Genomic DNA, 20,716 nt, shown 5'->3' with positions numbered 1-20,716 from the left:
TTTTCTTCATCTCTTCCGTCTTCTGGAGCATATAATACAATAATCGTTAAGCACCCTCTGTTACTTTTGTTATTCTTTCTTTCCAATAATACAGTAATTGTAATTTATTTGTTTTCATTCATACAGATTATAATACTTATACACGTGCTGACATCTAGGTTTATGTTGTTAGAGCGAAATGTGTTTTTGAAATTGAGTGGAAAATTTTATTTGTGATGCGAATGTGCTTATTTTATTTATTGTCAGAACCGTTACAAACGTTGGTTAGTCATTTGTTATTTGAAGTAAAATAATTCAAACAAGTTTCACAGTTAATTAACTAGAGAATTTTTATTTCTTTATATAATGCCTGTGTTCAATGTTTTAGCGTAACTTAGTCGCGGTGCTATATACCAGTGATCAAAATTGTTGAGATACTAAACTTAACAAATGTATAAGTGGTATTTATTTACTTGTAGCCGTTCGTTGAACTGTAAGCTGTGGAACTGGTTTCCTCCTAAATTTTTTTCAACTACTGACTTCCCAGGAGGAGGATATACTGCTAATGCTCTGCAATTCCAAGAGCTATATGGAGGCGATGGTGATAAAGAAGCCCAGGTGAAACTCATATGTATGGAGTATGAATTCGAGAAAATATCTGGCAATATAGTTCCATCGAAATTAAAAGTGAATGATATGATAGAATTGTTAGCTTTGAATACAGAAAATGAAAGAAAACAGTATTTCAGATTCCTTTTGAAGAAGGAAAATATACGCTTATCTGAGAAAAATAAAAAAGAACTTCGTCGAATTCAGAGGAACGAAAAACCGAAACCGGAATTGACGTTTGGAGATCTTCATAACTATGGGTTAGGAAACAAGAACATGTTCTTGAGAATAAGGAAAAGTACTGTTTCTAACTTCTATGGTCACAGGTTAGCGAATGCAGCACTGTTCGGACAGAAAATTGTACTTGATTTGGGTTATGATCAGTATATGTCACGGAAGGACTGTAAATATTGTGCTCAACAAATTCAGGAGTCATATGCATTTAACAGGGCAAATCTGTTTCCTTTTGATGTGCATATTTGTAATGCCAAACATGACAGTTTAACATTACAGTATGCGGAGAAATTTATGGGACCTATTAATGATTGTTTTTTCACAATACATGAAAAAAGCTATTTGGATGCATTCCCTAAACGTGAAATTGTATATCTTTCATCTCATTCAAATGAGATATTAGAAAAATATGATAATAATGCAGTGTATATTATAGGTAAAGTAAAGGTTTAATTCTTATTTAACATTTGGATTACATCAGTGATAAATTTTTACATTTTGAAATATAGGAATTATCAACTAAATTAATTTCATTTTGTTACTTTATAGAGTTAAAGTGAGTGAATCATAAGTGGATAATGATATTTTACATACCTTCCCCCCCCCCCCATAAACATGAAATTTTTGTGTCTAAATTTTTTGATGTTACTAACTTGGTAATGTGGGGTGGGGGACTTTGCCTTAAAAAGGTGAAATTATCTTTCAGTGTACTGTATTTTCTGAAGCCCAAATCCTTCATGTGTTGAATTGATTTAGCACTCAAAACCTCCAGTGATCACTACCTCCCATTGATGAGATCTCAGTAAAGATCAAAACCTGTTTGGGTGATGATCCTTCTTACAAATCATGACAGTATATCATCAAAAGGGATTTGGGTGCTGTGCTTTATAAGATACTGAGGCAGTTGATGTGAATTGAATAGCCTCTATATTCAAAAAAAGATATCTCACATGCAAACAAAAGTTTGCATGCACTTAAGTAGAGGATTCAATGTAAAATATAACATGCTGTGTACTATAATATAGTTTCTGACTGATAAAGTAATGCATGCAAAATAAAGAGGAAAGCTTTGAGCTCAAGGTTTTGGTGGGTGGGGGGGGGTGGAGAGGGAAATAGAATGAGCTCTTGACTTCAGTTGTACCACTGTTGGAATTTCTGGTATTAGACTGTGATATTTTATTGGACTGCCCTGAATATTTTAAATGTACAAAGAACATTTGCAAATTAAATACTAGTCTCGGTATGCTGATTTCACTTTTTCCCTATCAGTAATGATCAATGTTATGATAAAACGATTACTTCTCATATGTAGTAATGATATTGCTTAAGGTTTGCATGCAAAAGTACAAATGTTTACGTACACTAAGATTGGTAATAGTATGCTGGGAATCTATCTTCCAGGTTTTGACACTACACATCCTTTGCGAGAGTTAGTGAACTGCTAATAGTTTCACTTCTAAGTAAGTTCTGGAACAGCAAGATTTTTCCTTAGATGTTTATTCAAAACAGAAGCATCTTATCATTGTACTGAACAGATGTCTGTCTCTTTGGCTCAGCTGTAATCACCAGAGCTGAACCTCTCAGTAGTTAATGTTTCCTTACATTTAGTTTCCTCATCATGCTCGTTTTTTATTTCTTGTGATATGTGCACTGATGACTTGCATTTCACACAATGTATAGTGGAATTAGTCTGCTAAATGCAGGGCACAAAATATATGCAAGAATGTTAAAAGAGAAACTAAACAGTATGGTAGAGGACAAACTACTAGAAAAATAGAATAGATTCTGAAAAGGCTGATCATGCATAGTCTTAATTTTCAAAAATATTAATTAAAAAGCAAAGAGAATTTGAAAATGAAATGCATGTGGCCTTCATTGATTATAAAAAAAGCCTTTGGTAAAGTTGTTGGAAGGTTTTTTTTTCTTGGTTATACTATAAATTAAAGATACCAAGAAATTATATACTTGGTTTAATCCTTTATCCAAGTGTAAGCAAACAAAGTTTGCACCTGAAGTAATTTCAGGATTGAGCAATTTGTGGTAAAGGTGGTATGACTTCACATCACTTGCCTTAGTATTCCATAATGTAAAGCAGACATATATTAAAGATACCAAGAAATTATATACTTGGTTTAATCCTTTATCCAACTGTAAGCAAACAAATTTGCACCTGAAGTATTTTCAGAATTGAGGCAATTCACGGTAAAGGTGGTATGACTTCACATCATTTGCCTTAGTATCCCATAATGTAAAGCACATCTCCTTGCAGACATGTATAATGCTATGCATTATGGGAAGGGTCACTACCCAGACCGGTTTCAACCTTTATTAAGGTCTCTTCAGTGAGAGCCAGACCCAGAGGTGATACCAAAGTTGAAGTTATGCAGAAGTCATATTTTCCTATACCAGTTGCCAAAAGGTGTTACACCTTATTATTAAATTACTCTGGATTAGAGAAAGGTTGTTGGAAGTTTTTTCATTTGGTTATACTATAAATTAAAGATATAAATAAATAAAGATAAAGTTAATATAAGTTATTTAAAATATTAACCAATCTAAATATACCAAACCAGCTCTTACTTCTATTCATGAAATATACACAGGAAATAAAATAGCAGTCAAATTAAAACAAATCTTAGAATGGAAAGAGAGGTACTGCAAGGATGTATCCTATCACTTCTGCCTTTTATTATATATATGTGTGTGTGTGTATATTTGTATATGTATACCCAATGGGTATTATACAAATAAATTCACAAATAAAGATAGATACTCTATTATTTGCAGATGATCAAATTGTATTAGCTATTAGCTTCAAATACCTGGAATGCAACTTATATATGAAGATTAAAAAGATACAGACATTAAAATATCAAATTTTATTTAAGTAAATGGCATAATAAATAAGCCATCCTTAGTATAAAAAAAAAAAAAAAAAAAAAAAAAACTACAATCAGACTATATAACAATCTGTCTAAACCAACTTTAGTATATGAAATTGTAAAATATGGACAATAAAAAAAAAAAAAGAAAAATTCAAACAGCAGAAATGAAATTTCTCAGAAAAGAAGCTGGATATATACCTCCACGGAGTTCTAAGGTTCATCATAGAATGCCGCTCTTCACTATATAGCTACACAATATAAAGTAACTTTACGGCTTACACATATAGCAAAATTATATATATATAGAAGAATTATTTCTGGAAAAATTCCCATTTTGCTCCTCTAATTTAATATAATTTTTATGGTTATTTAGCCTATTTTTGTTTAGGAGTACCCATTTTTTATAATGTCATTGGCATTTTATTGAATTTTTAGGGCATTACTGATGTTTTAAAGACAGATGTATGAAGAATATATAGGAAGAATTATTCTGACATACCTTTGTAGGATGTTACTGGTTGTCTTCTTATTCAGTGGGATATGGCAATATACATTTATCTGTTGTAGAAGTATGACTGAAAGGAAGCAGGGATGAAAATGTGGGGATAGAGCAATGTGGGAGAATTATCGGTGATGCAAGAGGTATGTGAATTTTAAAAAGACCTGTTTTTTTTTAAAAAAAATTCCCTAATGACTTCACATCACTTGCCTTAGTATCCTATAATGCAAAGCATATATCCTTACGGATATGTATAATACTTCGACATTACCTCAACCTTATTATCACCTCTGGATCTGGCTTCCACTGATGTGACCTCAGTAAAGGTCGAAACTTGTCTGGGTAGTGACCCTTCCCATAATGCATAGCATTATACATACCTGTAAAGATGTCATCATCATCATCATCAAATTCCTGACATGTACCCTGTATCATATCCGTGTACAGGATATGAGAGTACTACATCAAAAATTTACATCATTACTAACTTCCTATCTACAATTTTCCTTCAAATCAGTCTGTTACTTGTCAAAACTCCAACATTATCAGATCTTATATTTCTATCGTCTAAGGCACATTGTACCATATCAATCCACCTATATCTTGGTCTTGCTCTGTGTCATTTTCCTGCCAACCTGGAAGAGAACACTTGTTTTGTTAATCTTTCCTTGCCCATTCTATTTAAGTGACCATACCACCTTAGATTAGCTCTGCTAATGCATTCCTTGATGCTGACAATATCAAGTTCTTTCCTAATATCCTCGTTTTTAATATGATATTGCCATCGATGCCATTTGTTCATGCCTGTAATCTTTCTCAGGACTCTCATATCTGCAATTTCTAGTCTTTGGTCAAGTGTTTTACTTCTGACCCAGCTCTCAGATCCATAAGTTAAAACTGGTTTGAACACTGTCTTGTATACAGCTAATTAGTGTTCCGATTAATTTCTCTCTTATTCCATATGAATTTATTCAATCGACTGCCTACCATACCAGCTTTGTTGATTCTGTTGTTTATTTCCATATTTAATTTACCATCTTCAGTAATAATAATAAATTTAGTTTAATCCTTTATCCAAGTTTGAGCAAACAAAGTTTGCACCTGAAAGTATCTTCGGGACTGGTTAAGGTAGTACAACACCAGGCAACTCGTTGCAAAGGTGGAGCAAGCTTGTACTACCTTACCCAGTCCTGAAGATACTTTCAGGCACAATCTTTGTTTGCTCACGCTTGGATAAACGATTAAACAAAATTTATTATAGTCTAACCAAGTGAAAAATAAACTTTCAACATCTTTCTCTAAATCCAGAGTAATAAAAAAGGTGGCACACCTTTTGGCAACTCCTATAGATAGAAATGACCTTGCTATTGCTTCTGCCTGGTATCTCCACATCTGGACCTGGCTCCTACTGAAGAGACCTCAATAAAGGTTGAAACTAGTCTGGGTTAGTGTTCCTTCCCTTAATGCATAACAATATACATATCCACAAGGAAATGTGTTTTGCATTATGGGAGATACTGAGATAGGAGTGCTTGCTCCACCTTTGCAACGAGTTGCCCGGTGTTGTACTACCTTACCCAGTCCTGAAGATACATTCAGGTGCAAACTTTGTTTGCTCACACTTGGATAAAGGATTAAACTAAATTTATTATAGTCTAACCAAGTGAAAAATAAACTTTCCATACCATCTTCAGTAAAAATCGTGCCTAAGTAGCTGAAATGTTTTACTTGTTCCACAGGTTCCCTGTTCACAACACAGTTGACATTTTCAACAATTCTACCTATTTTCATTGTTTTTGTGTTTTTAATGCTGACCACCTTCATACCATATCCATTACAACAGTTATTCAATTTAGTCAGGGAATCTTCCAAACTTGTAGCGGATTTATTTAGAAGTATAACATTGTCACATAAAGCAAAGAGCTGACATTAGCAACTACAATTCTGATATCATGTTTAATCCCACTTTCCTTCATAATGTGATCCATTCTATATGGATCACATTATGAAGGAAAGTGATCCATATAGAATGACAGAGGGGATAATGTACATCCTTGTCTCACACCAGATTTAACGTTAAACCATCTTCCTTTACTTCCTTCAATTCTAACTGCTGACTTACAACTCAAATAAAGACTAAGTATTGCTTGATATAATGTCCCATTGACACCATATAACTGTAGCGTATTGAATAGCTTATCTCTTGCCACCTTGTCATATGCCTTTTCCAGATCGACAAAACTTAAATATAGTTCTTTGTTATATTCGCCATGCTTTCTCAACTATTTGTCGTAAAGTGAAGATCTGATCCTGACAGTCTCTATTTGGCCTGAATCCAGCTTGTTCTTCACCAAGCTTTTCTTCCACAATACATCTGAATCGTTTCTCAAGTATACTTGCATAGATGTTGCCAGGAACACTCAGTAGAGAAATACCTCTAATTCTCACATTTTGTTTTATTTGCTTTTTATATATGAGTACGATTAGAGCTCTACTCCAATCATTGGGAATTCATCCCTCTGTCCAGGCTTTCTGAACTATGCAGTGTAGCCACTGTAATACTTTTATACCACCATACTTCAGCATTTCTGGTAGAATATCATCTACTCCTGCTGCCTTTCCACATTTCAAGCTTTGATAGCTTTTTCTACTTCAAGTATGGATATGTATTCCTAACTGTATGCTTGTTGAATGTTTTTTTTTTTTATGGGATACTAAGGCAAGTGATGTGAAGTCATTAGCTTCTATATACAAGTTGTCTCAGTCCTGATTATATTTTGGGCGCAAACTTTGATTTGCTTGCACTTGGATAAAGGATTAAACCAAGTATATAATAGTACTGAACAATGTTAGTTATGAGGATCGGATGAGGGAATGTGGACTGTAGCATTTGGTGGATAGAAGAAGGAGAGGTAATATGATTGAGACTTTTAAACTGTTGAGAGGCAGTTACAGGGTTGACACTGGAGAGTTTTTTCACTTGGTGGAACAGTGGGAAGGAGCAATGACAAGGGGGCCATCCTTGGAAGTTATGAAAGGAAGCTGTGAGCAAGAGGGTGAGGAGTGGTTTCTTTGCATGGAGGGCGGTTGAATCGTGGAATGCATTGCCTGATAGAGTGGTGAGAGCAAGAATGGTCAATGAGTTCAAGGAGTAGTATGATAGACTGTATTTCCTAGGCAGGATCTCCCACGATGAGTCTCTTGACTCCATGGAAGCCTGAATAATAATAATAATAATAATAAAATCTTGGTATCTTTTGTTTATAGTATAACCAAGTGGAAAAACTTCCAACAACGTGAATTTGTTGCACATTGTTTTCTAAAATACAGTGGTACCATTTCACAACTCATGAACACACTTGGTAGTTTCTTTAAGTTTTCAGATATACTGTAAACTTACTGTTTACCATTTCTTTAAAGTGATTAAACCAGCCCTTTATCCATTTATCATCAGATGGATTAACATGAAAAATTTGTCTAAATTCTCACTCTTCACGAATCGCCACCGAAAATGCACTTTTTTTCGGTGTATTTTTTGTTTAACTGCTACCGTTTTGAAACCCACTGATTACAAAAGAGGGGGAAATATTTGAGTTAACTATGAATAGTTTGATTTGAAAAATGTGCACATTTAAAATACCAGTATTCTTTTGTGGATACATTGCATTTTGTGGTAAACTAAAAATGAATTTTTCTGACTGCACAGTTTGTGGTAGTCTAATATTATTTTTCTATTTATGTTTAGGTGCTTATGTTGATAAATCACAACCCAGGCCACTATCTTTGGCAAAGAGCAAAAAGGAAAACATCAGAGCTGTAAAACTACCTTTAGATAAATACCTTCTGTAAGTAATTTTACTTCAGATTTAAATTAGTCCATAAAAAGCATAATCATTTTGATTCAATATTAGGTATAATTGACCTCTTATTGAATGAAATTATATCTATCTTGTGTTGGATAGTTCTTTTCCAGAGCACACATATACACGTGTGCGTGCACACACTTTTTATATGATAATCTACAAAGTACTTCTGCAGTGGCAAGATAAACTACAAAGGGAAGCATTAAAAATAAAATATGGAAAAAACTGAAAAATGTCTACAACTTAATTTCTCAGCAGTAGATGATTTTTTTTTTCATCAAATTCCTGACATATACCCTCGGGTGGGGGGGATCTCGTGATAGTACGACATGAAAAGTTACTCATTGCTAACTTTGTATCAACAATTTTCCTCCAGATTAGCCTCTTATCTGTCAACATTTAAATATTACCAGATCTTATATTTCTGTCTTCTAAGGCACTTTTTGCTATGCCACTCTATCTACATCTTAGTCTCCCTCTAGTTCTTTTTCCTGCCATCCTGGCAAAGAGCATTTGTTTAACTAATCTTTCTTCTCCCACCTGAGACTGCTAACTGCCGACACATTCCTGAATGCTAACAATATCAAGCTCTTTCCTAATATCCTGATTTTTAATATGATACTGCTATTGATGCCATCTGTTCAGTCCCATAATCTTTCTCAGAATTCTCAAATCTGTGGTCTTCAGTTTTTGATTAAATGTTTTATTTTTAACTGAACTCTTAAATCCATAAGTTAAAATTGGTTGGAATACTGTCTTGTATACAGTTAGTTTAGTGTTTGACTAATCTCTCTCTTATTCCATAAATTTTATTCAGTTGACTTCCTACCATACCAACTTTTCTAATACTGCTGTCTATTTTCAAATTTAAGTTGCCATCTTACTTAAAAAAAACAAAGTGTGCCTAAATAGGTGAAATGTTTTATGTGTTCTGTAGGTTCTCTATTCAGGATATAGTTGATGTTTTCAATGTTTGTTTCTGCCTAATTTCATCGTCTTTGTCTTTTTAATGCTGATTTTCATAACAAATTTATTACAGCAGTTATTCAATTTGATAAGGGAGTCCTGCAGACTTGTCCTGGATTTATTTAGGAGTATAACATCATCTGCATAAAGTAAAGAGCCGAGATTAACATCTCCAGTTTTGATATCAAATTTAATGCCGTTTTCCTTCATAATGTGATCCATCTAGATGGTGAGTAACAGTGGAGATAATGTACACCCTTCTTGCATATCTGACTTAACATCAAACCTCTTCCTTCAGTTCTAACTGGTGATTTACAAATCAAATAGAGACTGTGTATTGCTTGATATGATGTCCCATTTACACCATATAACTGGAGCGTTTTGAACAGCTTTCCTCTTGGCACCTTGTCACATGCCTTTTCCAGATCTACAAACCTTAAATACATTTCCTTTTTATATTCCCATGATTTCTAAACTTTTTGTCTTAAAGTAATAATCTGATCCTGACAGCCTATATTTTGCCTGAATCCAGCTTGTTCTTCTCCAAGCTTCTTCTACTGGGTTTTTTTTGGCTGTTTCTCAAGAATACTTGCATAAATTTTAATGGGAACACTCAGTGGAGAAATTCCTCTGTAATTCTCACATTCACTGCAGCTTGTTCTTCTCCAAGCTTCTCCTACCCAGTTTTTCTTAGCTGTTTCTCAAGAATACTTGCATAAATTTTACTGGGAACACTCAGTAGAGAAATTCCTCTGTAATTTTCACATTCAGCTTTATTCCCTTTTTTATAGATAGGTACTATGAGTACCTTACTCCAATCATCTGGAATTCAACCCTCTGACCAGGCTTTCTGAATTATGCAGTGTAGCCACAATAAAACTTTTATATCTCCATATTGTAGCATTTCTGATCAAATATCATCTACTTCAGCTGCCTGTCCTCTTTTCAGGTTTGTGATAGTTGTTTCTACTTCAAATATAGATATATATTCCAGATGGCATTCCTGTTGAGTGTTTTCTACCACCAAGCTGTCACTGCTTGTTTCATTTAGCAACATTTCAGAGTAATTACTCCATACATCGAGAATATCTTTATCCTCAGTTTTCAGGTTCCCTTTATCATCTCTCATTCCTTTTACAGTAGTCTTTCCTCCATTTCTGAGCTTTTTCAATAGCTTCCAGAATATTTTCTGATATTTATTTTCAATGTTTTGTACCCAAAGTCTTCCCGTGATGTTTGTTTAGCTAAGTTTACATTTACACACTGGTTTGCTTTCTTACATTTTTCTCTGCATTCCCTAAGAGTACAAGCTGTCTTACTTACGAATAACTTTCTATATGCTTTCTATTTTTGTATGGACAAAATTGAATTTTGTCCATACAAAATCAGCCATGATCACATTTTCACATGACTTTCCATACTATAGAATAAGGCATATCCAATTGTCATACTACTCCATGGACACTGCTACTACTAGCAACATTTTCATTTGATCTGTCAACGATCATGGTGGCAACTTCTTCAAGTACCCATGGTAGCACTGGTTTCTGTCCTCTTCCAGGTGGAACTTCCAAAGATTCTCTTTCTTCAAACTTCCAAATCATCGATCTAAGTGCATTAGCTGACTAGCAGAGGACTATTACTCAAGTTGTGGCAGGTTCTAAACTCGCAAAGAACAGCTGATGCATTGCACTCGTTAAGTAAAATAACTTTACAAATGAAATGTAGTAAGGTAAAGTGAGCTGTGTGTTGAACATGACTGTCATCAGGAAAGTATGTATGAATTTTTCCCTTTACTTTATAACTCCTATAATGACAGCAATACCGTCATTAAACTTCGTTTTATGCAGATTTTGGCATAAAACGAAGACCTAGAGCTATATTTCCCCTATTGGTGACTTATAATTATTATTATTGTTATCTGAGACTTCCAGGGAGTCAAGGACTCATCAAGGAAGGCTATAAATTCAGTCATGCTAGATGCACTCACTTCCCTACCCCCTAAAGGCAAACTATTTCACTCACTCACTGTTCTGTGAGAGCTAGGCTGTATGATGTGTATGACATGTCATACAGGGACATGGATGCCCCTGTCATACAGGGGCATCCATATAACAAAAAAATTCAACAGATGATATCCTATAACTCCCATTCAGAAGTTTATAGATCTCTATCACATCGTCCTTCTTTCTTGTGTTAACCAGAGTCTGTAATCCATATACTCACAATCTCTCCTCATAATCTAAATCCTATAACCCAGATATAATCTTTGTAACTCTTGTTTGTGCCCTTTCCACAGTTTCTTTATCCCCTTGGAACCTGGGAGACCAAATCTGCACACAATAATTCAGGTGTGGTCATATCAAGGCCTTATAGAGACAAAATGACTTCTTTATCCTTACATGTCATGGTTTGCTTCTACATTACATTTATCCTCTGAGTTGTATTGGAAACTTTTGCTATATGACCCTTGAACTTCAAATTCCTGTCAACCATTATGCCAAGATTCCTAGCCTCATCAGTTTCTTGTAGCATAGCCCAGCAAATATAACTTTGCTGCTGGAAATCTCATCATGCCAAAGTGCATAACTTTACACTTACTGACAATTTCCAGCCTATTCAAACCATTTTGTAAGAGCTGGTTATCAGTATCATCTCTGATTGCCCTGCCTATCTTTGAATCATGCAAACAATTGCACATGTCATTAATGAATAGATTGAACAACAATGGTCCAACGACTGAACCGTTATGTACATCACTGGTCACTTGACATTTTGCAGATTCACACCCTCTATATACCACTTTTTGATATCTGTCTGTCAACCATTCCCTGATCCAAGTCTAGAGTTTATATTCCAATCATTCCATATTCTTCAGTTTATGCAACAGCCTTTCATGTGGTATCCTATCAAATTCCTTAGCAAAATTCAACATTATCATAATGTATCCATTATGAGAATTCCCTTTATCCAACTCAGCCATAACATTGTCATAAAATATGAGCAAATTGCTAAAATGTGACCTTCCTTTAGTAAACCTATGCTGCTCCTTGCAGATTATAGCTTGCTTGTCTACCCCACTGCATGCAAGTTCTTACCAAATTCTCTAAAATCTTCACTACCACACCAAAGATACTCATAAGTTGGTAGTTAGACACATCAGTTTTTGTACCACCCTCATACAATGGAACTATCATACATTCCTCAGCTGACTCAAGTTATACAAACATGTGAAATGCCTAGCCAGTTCGGCTGAACATTGCTTTATCAAACATGCTGATATTCCATCTGTCCCTATTAACAAATTCTTATCCAGTTATGCAACAGCTCTTCAACCTTATTTTCATGCACCTCTAACTCTTCATCCAATGTAGCAATAGCACTGTGCACCATGTTACCTACACTTGATTGATATATCTTACAAACGTGAGCACTCATTAATTGAACAATCTCATTAGCTTCTGACACTAGAGTACCATCTGCATTCATTAAAGTTATTCTTTCAGTTTCATTCTTTCTTTTGCTTGCTGCATAACGCAATCCAAAAGATAAAATTCTTTTGGATTGTCTTAAGCATGCATAGGCAGTTTCTTTTCATACTCCGATTTCCACACAATACTGATTACTTTTCTGGCCTTAGCTTTATATATTTCCTAACTCCACTCACGATATTCTTTCCACATCATCTTATTCTTGTGGATCTCCTGTGCTTAATAAGGTTATACGTCCATTTCACACCCAACCTATTTATTCTTTGAACACTAGAGATGCATTCAGATACCACCTCATTTAACCACTTTTGCAAAAATTCCATACATGGCTGACATTTTTCTCATTTAGTAACTGATACCATGGGATCAAAGATAGTATTCTCCTAAGTTGATCATAATTTCCAGCTTTGTAGTTTAGCATGTAACCTGTTCTAATGGAAAATCAGTATAATTAGATACTTGCCAAGAAAGCACAACACGACCAGTCACCAACTGGTGGTAAAATTGCATATTCTTAACAGAGATTCCTTCTGATGCTATGAACAAATCTAATGCTCTTTGACCCCAACTCCCTTCTTTCACATGCTACTTTGAGAAAGTTGTCATGCAACAATTCAATAAATACCTCTTCATTCTTATCATGAGATTTCTGTTCTATGCAATCAATGTTTTGATAATTAAAATCACCCATAATGATCACTCGTTTAGTACCCATAAGGCTAAATTGGCAATGCATTTCTTCATCCTCTGAAACTGAGTCACCAGGTCTGTAGCAACATCCTACCATATATTCCATATTGTTAACCTCCACTTCACACCAGATAGCCTTAAACTCACTGCTACATGATAAATGTTACCATCATTGTATTCTTGCATTTTTACCCTAACTGGACTTAAGTAGTCTGATATAATTAGTGGTACTCTCCCTCCTCTCCTATCTTTTCTGTCATTCCTAAAAATAGTATGCTCATTACACTCGATCCCAGTTACCATATCTGATCTGATAACTAGGTTTCATTAATGCCAATAATCTTAGGCCACATCGTATTCAATATAGCAACGAATTCAGTCCCTTTCTTTCTGATGTTCCTGGCATTTGTGTTTAGACATGACAAATTATCATCTAACCTATTCATATAATTAGATATGTATTCTATTTGGCCTTGTTGTAGAACTTTCTTTTTTCCCTCCCTAGACATTCTCAAAAGGTCCAAACCCTAATGCATATTTTTTCACCCCTTCGCCAGATCCATAACTATTTTCGAAGCTATTCATCACGTTTGCATACCATAGCTGAATTTTCACACAGATTTTTCCCATTCCTCTCTTGATAACCTAGTTTCCTTGACTCTCTGCATTAGGTCTCCTATCAATAATTAATTTTTCCAGGCTCCTGATGCCAAATGAATTCAAGTACAGGCTGTTCCTCTTATACAAGTATTTTCTACGATCAAACACTCGCCACACAGCTAAAAACTCGCATCCATTTCTTCTACTCAGCCTGTGCATGAAATCATTTGCCATCATTGCCCTCCTTAACTCAGTACTGTCATGTCTGTAGCAAGCCTACAATGTTTACAGTCTCCCATTTCTATCTCTCTTCTTCCAACAGACCTTTCATATCCTGTCTCATGCTATGTTTGTTGCCACTTAAATTATTAGTTCCTACTAGAACTACCTTCCTTTTTACTTTTCCTTTCTGTTTTTCAATTATGTTTGTCATATCTTTAATTTCTCATATCTGACTTAAAGTTTTAATTAATTAAAACTTCAAGAATGGTGTAAAGATTATTTTATTGATATAATAAATGTGGTTTGCAATTCCTAATAAATTTAAATAATTCAGCCTAATTTTATGAGAGTGCATGCTTTTTTTTCATATATATATATATATATATATATATATATATATATATATATATATATACAGTCATACCCCAAAGTACGCAGTAGGTGGGACCAACAAAAAGCACATAAGTCGAATTCGCTTAACTTGGGTATAATTTTGCATACAAACATACAAAATATTAGTTAATTTACAAAAAATATAAGTGTTTTTGTAAACCTTTGGTTTACAAAAACACATATTTTTTGGGACCAAAGGTTTACAAAAACACTTATATTTTTTAAGAAATATAATCATAATTGTAGTTTTTTGTAATAAAAAAAAGAAAGTTATTTCAATGTTAATGGTTTCATAAAATCTAATAGATTCATCTGACGACATAATGTCTTTTTCTTGTCATGCAAAATTTCTTCATAGCAAGTTAATGATTTTTTTTATTCTTTGCCTTGTGGCTACAATTTGTTCCTCGTTAGAATCTATGTCCTCCAAAATCTGTAAACCTTTCTTTTATGATTGTTCTTACTGTGGATTCCTGTAGATCGAACTTCTTTGCTAGCTCACAAATTTTCATTCTGCCTTCAAAATCCTTAATAATGTTGAGTTTTGTTTCCAAAGTCAATGTTTTTCGTTTCTTGCTAGCTGTAGAAGAATCGGGCTTGCTTCCTTTGGATGACATTATTATTTATTATGTGATAAAATTTTTATCAAGAACATAACATTAAACAATCGCAAGGTTTGTAGACTATAAAAATTGTGTATGAATGGAGGCCGTGCGAAACACGTCAGTGCTTGTTCACAGCATGTGCGAAACTGGCGAATGCAGCCGGCGCCTGAAAGATACGACTAGTGGTGAGGCACGAAGCGGGCACTTATATATTCTAAGTGTATGATGCACACCCATAGAAATAGCAATTTTGCATTTATTCTTGTTAAAGACTCCCCTCATTGTTACCTGGCTTCACGTGATTCCGAAAATTAAACATAATATACTAATGCTTCATGAAGAGGACACTTTTCAACGCATAAACATTGCATCTCATTCGTGTTAATAGCCTGGGTGTGCAGTCACAAACATAGACACCTTTGAGTCCTTTGAACAGGTGTACAGATGGTTCAGTGGTCAAATTCTTACCATTCCATTGGTTTTAATCCATCCAGAAGGCTAGGCAGGGTGTGTGTGCACTGAGAGAATAGCACTCATGAATCTGTGTCTTTGATTAGTTGTCATGCCAACCAATGCCACTACCCTACCACTACCAATGCAACTGAACATTGTCATTTGTCATAAGTTGCTGTTTTTGTTTTCTGAGTTTCATCTAGTTTGCATGTGTGAAGTGTGAACTGATGTGTTTATGATACCGATATAGACAAGTTTTTAATATATAATTTTCTATAAATAATTTATAACGAGTAGCAGTGTTGACGATCTACTGAATGTCCCATTTTCTGCCAGAGCAGATTTTGCAGATTGTATGATTATAGTCCGAGGTTGGAACTTGTGTATGAATAAGTAAGTAAAATGAATTATTTGGTGCAGTCCAGAAAAATAATTTCTCAAGTGATTACTTTTTCCAATTTCGGTGCGTATTTATTTCTGTATTAAAAATCACATCAAAATTCAAATTATCCTTGTCTGACTCTAGTATTTGCCAATGATAATCTAATCTCACTGCAAAGTGTAAATTCTTTGTGCTTCTCACATAAATGGCATGCATGAAGCATAGGTATTTGTTCATTTGACATTTATGCTTTCCATATTTAAAGTTAATTGATAAATTTAAGTAAAGTTATCCTACATTTAATTGCATTGGACCAATTAAGATGAGTGCTGATGCTCCATGCACTCTTGAAACTTTCATACATCAATAAAAATGCAATCATATGGTTAAATTGATGTGTATTTTGTAGCACAGGTTGCATAAGCCACACGACAGCACCCACCCAACCTAAATGGGCACATGACAACACTGATATATATAGTTATATTTTTTTAATACTCAGTTCAGAAATTAAAAAAATTTCCAAGAATTGTAACTTGGCTTAAAAGGCAGATGAATAGGATTTTGGAGTATAATGAATTTGTTCAGATGGTATTGGTCAGAAAAAGTTGGTCATTATATATATATATTATCATTTTGTTATTCTCTCATATATCTATATTATATGATACTCATTATAGGTGGGGTTCTGGGATTAAGTCATTGACTGTTAATCAAATGCTTCAGATAATGTTAGAGATGAAGAATACTGGAGATTGGAACCAGGCACTGAGATTTGTTCCACGAAGAAAACTTAAAAGAATTTTTGAAAATTGAAAAGCCTTATTTTAATGACTTTATAAAAAATTGGAATGTTCATCACTTTGTACAAAAGGAAAATGTTTGTAACGACATTACTGAATTTTAATAAATCTTATAGCTTCTCTCACTCTCAGTTAATAGATATATACCTAATGTGGTTGCGGAATTTTATTTTATTATTCGGATTCTTTTGAAGAGTTGAAAATTGTATGCAACCTAATTTTATAAACATTTATGCCTTACTGTGATTCTAAGCATTGCCCACTCATCTTCCAAAGCCAACTATTCAAATTAAACCTGTGAGTTATGTACAGTGTTATACTTGGAATAGTATTTTTCATCCATATTTTTCCTAGTGTAACCAAGCAATAAACGCATTCATGTGACATATATCTTTCAATGTAAAGTATGTATTGTCCAATGCTTTAGTGATATTTGATTTCTAACTTTGCTACAATTAGGTAAAAATATCGATGAAAATAACAGTATATTTCACATATAATATACTATTTAACCTAGTGGAAAATTTGCTTTATATTAGAAAATAAAAATTGCTATAATGTCATATCAAGATAGTAGTGAAGATATGGTGATACATTGGTTTTTTTCCCCTTTGTCTTTAAAAAAATTATTTCTGCTATTATGTTAGTCAATAGGATATACAGGGATTGAGTTCTGTAACTTCATTAAATGCTGAAATCAGTGTAGGAAGTGAGTTGCTATAACAAAAATAGATTATACAATTTACAAAGTCTGTGTTATGTTATAGGATACTTAAAGGTAACTCTTGATGATGCCACACTTACCTTTGGTGCACTTACACTAGGGTAAAATATGGATGAAAACAAGATGGTAATCTTTTGTTAAGGATTATAATATACAACTTAACCAATGGAATATCATACTAAATTTATGAATTATAGTTCTGTAAGTACCCTATTTATTAATATTGTATACAACACATGGGGTGCTTGAGGATCAAAGCTATTTAACTGAAAGGGGACCTCCACATAGGCTTTAAAGGAATGCATAGAACCGATCAGGGCTACTGACCTAATGTCCAATCCTCACCTACTTGTGGTGCACCCTGTTAGGTATCTACCTGGATACTGAACGAACTAGGATGGGCTGGCAATTTGGGATTTAGCCGACCAAGTTGTATTCTTATTGGCTTAAACCAAAATACAAAATGATGGTACAACATGACAAAATTTCATGCTGGCTGGGGCGTCGCCCGGTTAAACAAAGTCCCCGTTGTTTTCGCCAGGGCGAACAGCGAAAAGTCAGCTCCTGGAACAAATCTGAAAACACACCCCAACTCAACATCACCAAGAGTTAAAGATCGGCACTATCAACATAAGAAGCCTCAATGGCAAAGAAATGGAGCTAGCTGAGGAATTAGATAAGTACCAGATCGACATAATAGGGGTGACTAAAACAAAAAAGATAAAAACTGGTGAGATCTTTCTGAGCAATAAATACAAAATGCTATATTCAGGCAATAACAATCAAGGAAAAGAAGGAGTAGCCATAGCATTCAACACTAAATATGAGACTAATCTTCTTCAATGGCAGGCAGTCTCAAGTAGAGTGATGTTAGCAAATATGAGAATGGGGAACTGGACAATGAGACTTATTTGTGCCTATGGTCCCACAGAAGGTTCTACTAAGAAGTGGAGGAATTTTTTAATGCTCTAGAGAAAGCAACTGACACGATGAAAAAGGAAAAGTTGGTCCTTGTTGGGGATCTAAATAGCAGAGTAGGAAATGATTGTCACACATACAAAAATATTTTGGAAAAATTTGGAGAAAAGAGGAAAGCTAATAATAATGGCAAATACCTGTTGGATTTCTACTCAGGACATGGACTGGTTATTACTAACATCATGTTCCAACATAAAAATGTGCACAAATTCAAATGGAGAGAAGAGGCAAGGAATAAGAAAAGTCTCATTGACTATGTTGTTGATAGTGATGTTTTCTCCCTTGTATTTGAAATTGGAAGTGATCACTATTTAGTCTTAAGCAGGATAAAATTGAATTTCATATTGAAAAGAATAACATGTAAGAAAGTTTTAAAGCTAATTAAAGTTGAGCAGCTCTCAGATGTGAACTGTAGACCAAAATACATAAAAATTATTGAAGAAAAAATGAAAGAGTTTGAGAATAGGAACCAAACTTTAGAGATTCAGTGGCAAGCCTTGAAGAAAACCTTGATTGATTCAGCCAGAGAGGCATGTGATGAGGTTGTCTGCAAGGATAGAAAAATCAGAACTCTATGGTGGACACGGGAAGTTAAAGAGACAGTGAAGGAAAAGAAGAAAGCATATCAAAAGTTCCTGGCAAATAAGTCAGCTTGTGCTCTTAGAGAATACAGAGACAAATGTAAGAAAGCTAAACAGTGTGTAAAACTAGCTAAACAAAAGTCATGGGAGGACTTTGGCAAGAACATAGAAAATAAATATCAAGAAGGTGGCAAAATATTCTGGAGATTGTTGAAGAAGCTTAGAAATGGAGGAAAGAGTACTTTAAAAGGAGTTAGAGATGATAAAGGTGACATGAAAACGGGAGAAAAAGATATCCTTGAAGTATGGAGTAATTGCTTCGAAAAATTGCTAAATGAAGCAAGCAGTGATAGGACAGTGGTAAAAAACACTCAACAGGCATCAAAGGCCTGAAATGTGGAAAGGCAGCAGGAGTAGATGATATTCTACCAGAAATGCTGAAGTATATTGGTATAAAAGTTTTAAAAGAGGTATACTGTGAGTAGACATATCGATACAAAATTAATAACGGGAAAAAAAAAAAAACTCACGTACAAAGATTATTTAACAGGCGAAAATTATACTGTTAAATAATCTCTGTACGTGAGTTTTTTTTCCATTATTAATTTTGTATCTATTGGTATGAAAGTCTTACAGTGGCTGCACTGCATAGTTCAGAAAGCCTGGACAGAGGGACGAACTCCCGATGATTGGAGTAGAGCTCTCATAGTACCCATATATAAAAAGGGAAATAAAACTGAATGTGAGAATTACAGAGGTATTTCCCTACTGAGTGTTCCTGGCAACATCTATGCAAGTATACTTGAGAAACGATTCAGAAGCATTGTGGAAGAAAAACTTGGTGAAGATCAAGCTGGATTCAGGCCAAATAGAGGATGTCAGGATCAGGTACCTTCACCTTATGACAAATAGTTGAGAAAGCATAGGAATATAACAAATAACTATATTTAAGTTTTGTCGATCTGGAAAAGGCATATGACAAGGTGCCAAGAGAAGCTATTCAATACGCTACAGTTATATGGTGTCAATGGGACATTATATCAAATAATACTTAGTCTTTATTTGAGTTGTAAGTCAGCAGTTAGAATTGAAGAAAGTGCAGGAAGATGGTTTAATGTTATATCTGGTGTGAGACAAGGATGTACATTATCCCCTCTGTTAATCATTATCTATATGGATCACATTATGAAGGAAAGTGCTATTAAACATGTTATCAAAATTAGAGATGTTAATGTCAGCCCTTTGCTTTATGCGGATGATGTTGTACTTATCAATAAATCAGTTAAGAGTCTGCAAGATTCTTTCACTAAATTGAATAACTGTTGTAATAGATATGGTATGAAGGCCAGCAATAAAAAGACAAAGACAGTGAAAATAGGCAGAATCGTTAAAAATGTCAACTGCATTGTGAACGGAGAGCCTGTAGAACAAGTAAAACATTTCACCTACTTAGGCACGATTTTTAGTCATCATCATCATCATGCATATCAAAGATTTAGCCATAACATGGCCTGTTCCAGCCTTAGAAGTCATCGTTGAATCGTTTAAGAGGACTTCCTGGTTTTCTTTTTCCTAATGGCTTGTACTTTAAGGCTTGTTTTGGTAATCTTTCTGTTTTCATTCTTTGAATGTGTTCCATCCATTTATGTTTATATTTTTCATTTTTTCTATTACTGGTTCTTGGTTTAATTCTTTCATAATATCTTCGTTTCTTTTGTGATCAAATAGGGTATACTTTGCAGTTTTTCTCATAAACTTC

At 34.3% G+C, this 20,716-nt stretch overlaps 1 protein-coding gene across 1 annotated transcript; it reads left to right on the top strand.

Annotated features, from left to right (window-relative positions):
- The first annotated feature begins 183 nt into the window (after positions 1–183).
- Positions 184–16,805, top strand: LOC150097175 (mitochondrial ribonuclease P protein 1 homolog). Its single transcript, XM_090407355.1, has 3 exons — positions 184–1,258; positions 7,952–8,051; positions 16,552–16,805. The coding sequence occupies exons 1-3, from the start codon at positions 430–432 to the stop codon at positions 16,685–16,687; spliced, it is 1,065 nt and encodes a 354-aa protein (XP_090263481.1). The 5' UTR covers positions 184–429; the 3' UTR covers positions 16,688–16,805.
- Positions 16,806–20,716: the final 3,911 nt, after the last annotated feature.

This window comes from Typopeltis vanoorti, chromosome 17 (assembly GCF_054136105.1).
Source record: "Typopeltis vanoorti isolate ZY-2024b chromosome 17, IOZ_Tvanoo_1.0, whole genome shotgun sequence".
In the NCBI taxonomy this organism is placed as follows: Eukaryota; Metazoa; Arthropoda; class Arachnida; order Uropygi; family Thelyphonidae; genus Typopeltis; species Typopeltis vanoorti.
The sequence above is the reverse complement of the archived record's forward strand: the minus strand, read 5'-3'. Positions and strand labels throughout refer to the sequence as shown.

Bases quoted from the DNA above. Each gene is read 5' to 3' on its own strand.
- LOC150097175 (XM_090407355.1), top strand. From the start codon at position 430: ATGTATAAGTGGTATTTATTTACTTGTAGCCGTTCGTTGAACTGTAAG. The intron at 1,259-7,951 runs GTAAAGTAAAGG...ATTTATGTTTAG, and splicing joins TAATGCAGTGTATATTATAG to GTGCTTATGTTGATAAATCA. The intron at 8,052-16,551 runs GTAAGTAATTTT...TACTCATTATAG, and splicing joins CCTTTAGATAAATACCTTCT to GTGGGGTTCTGGGATTAAGT.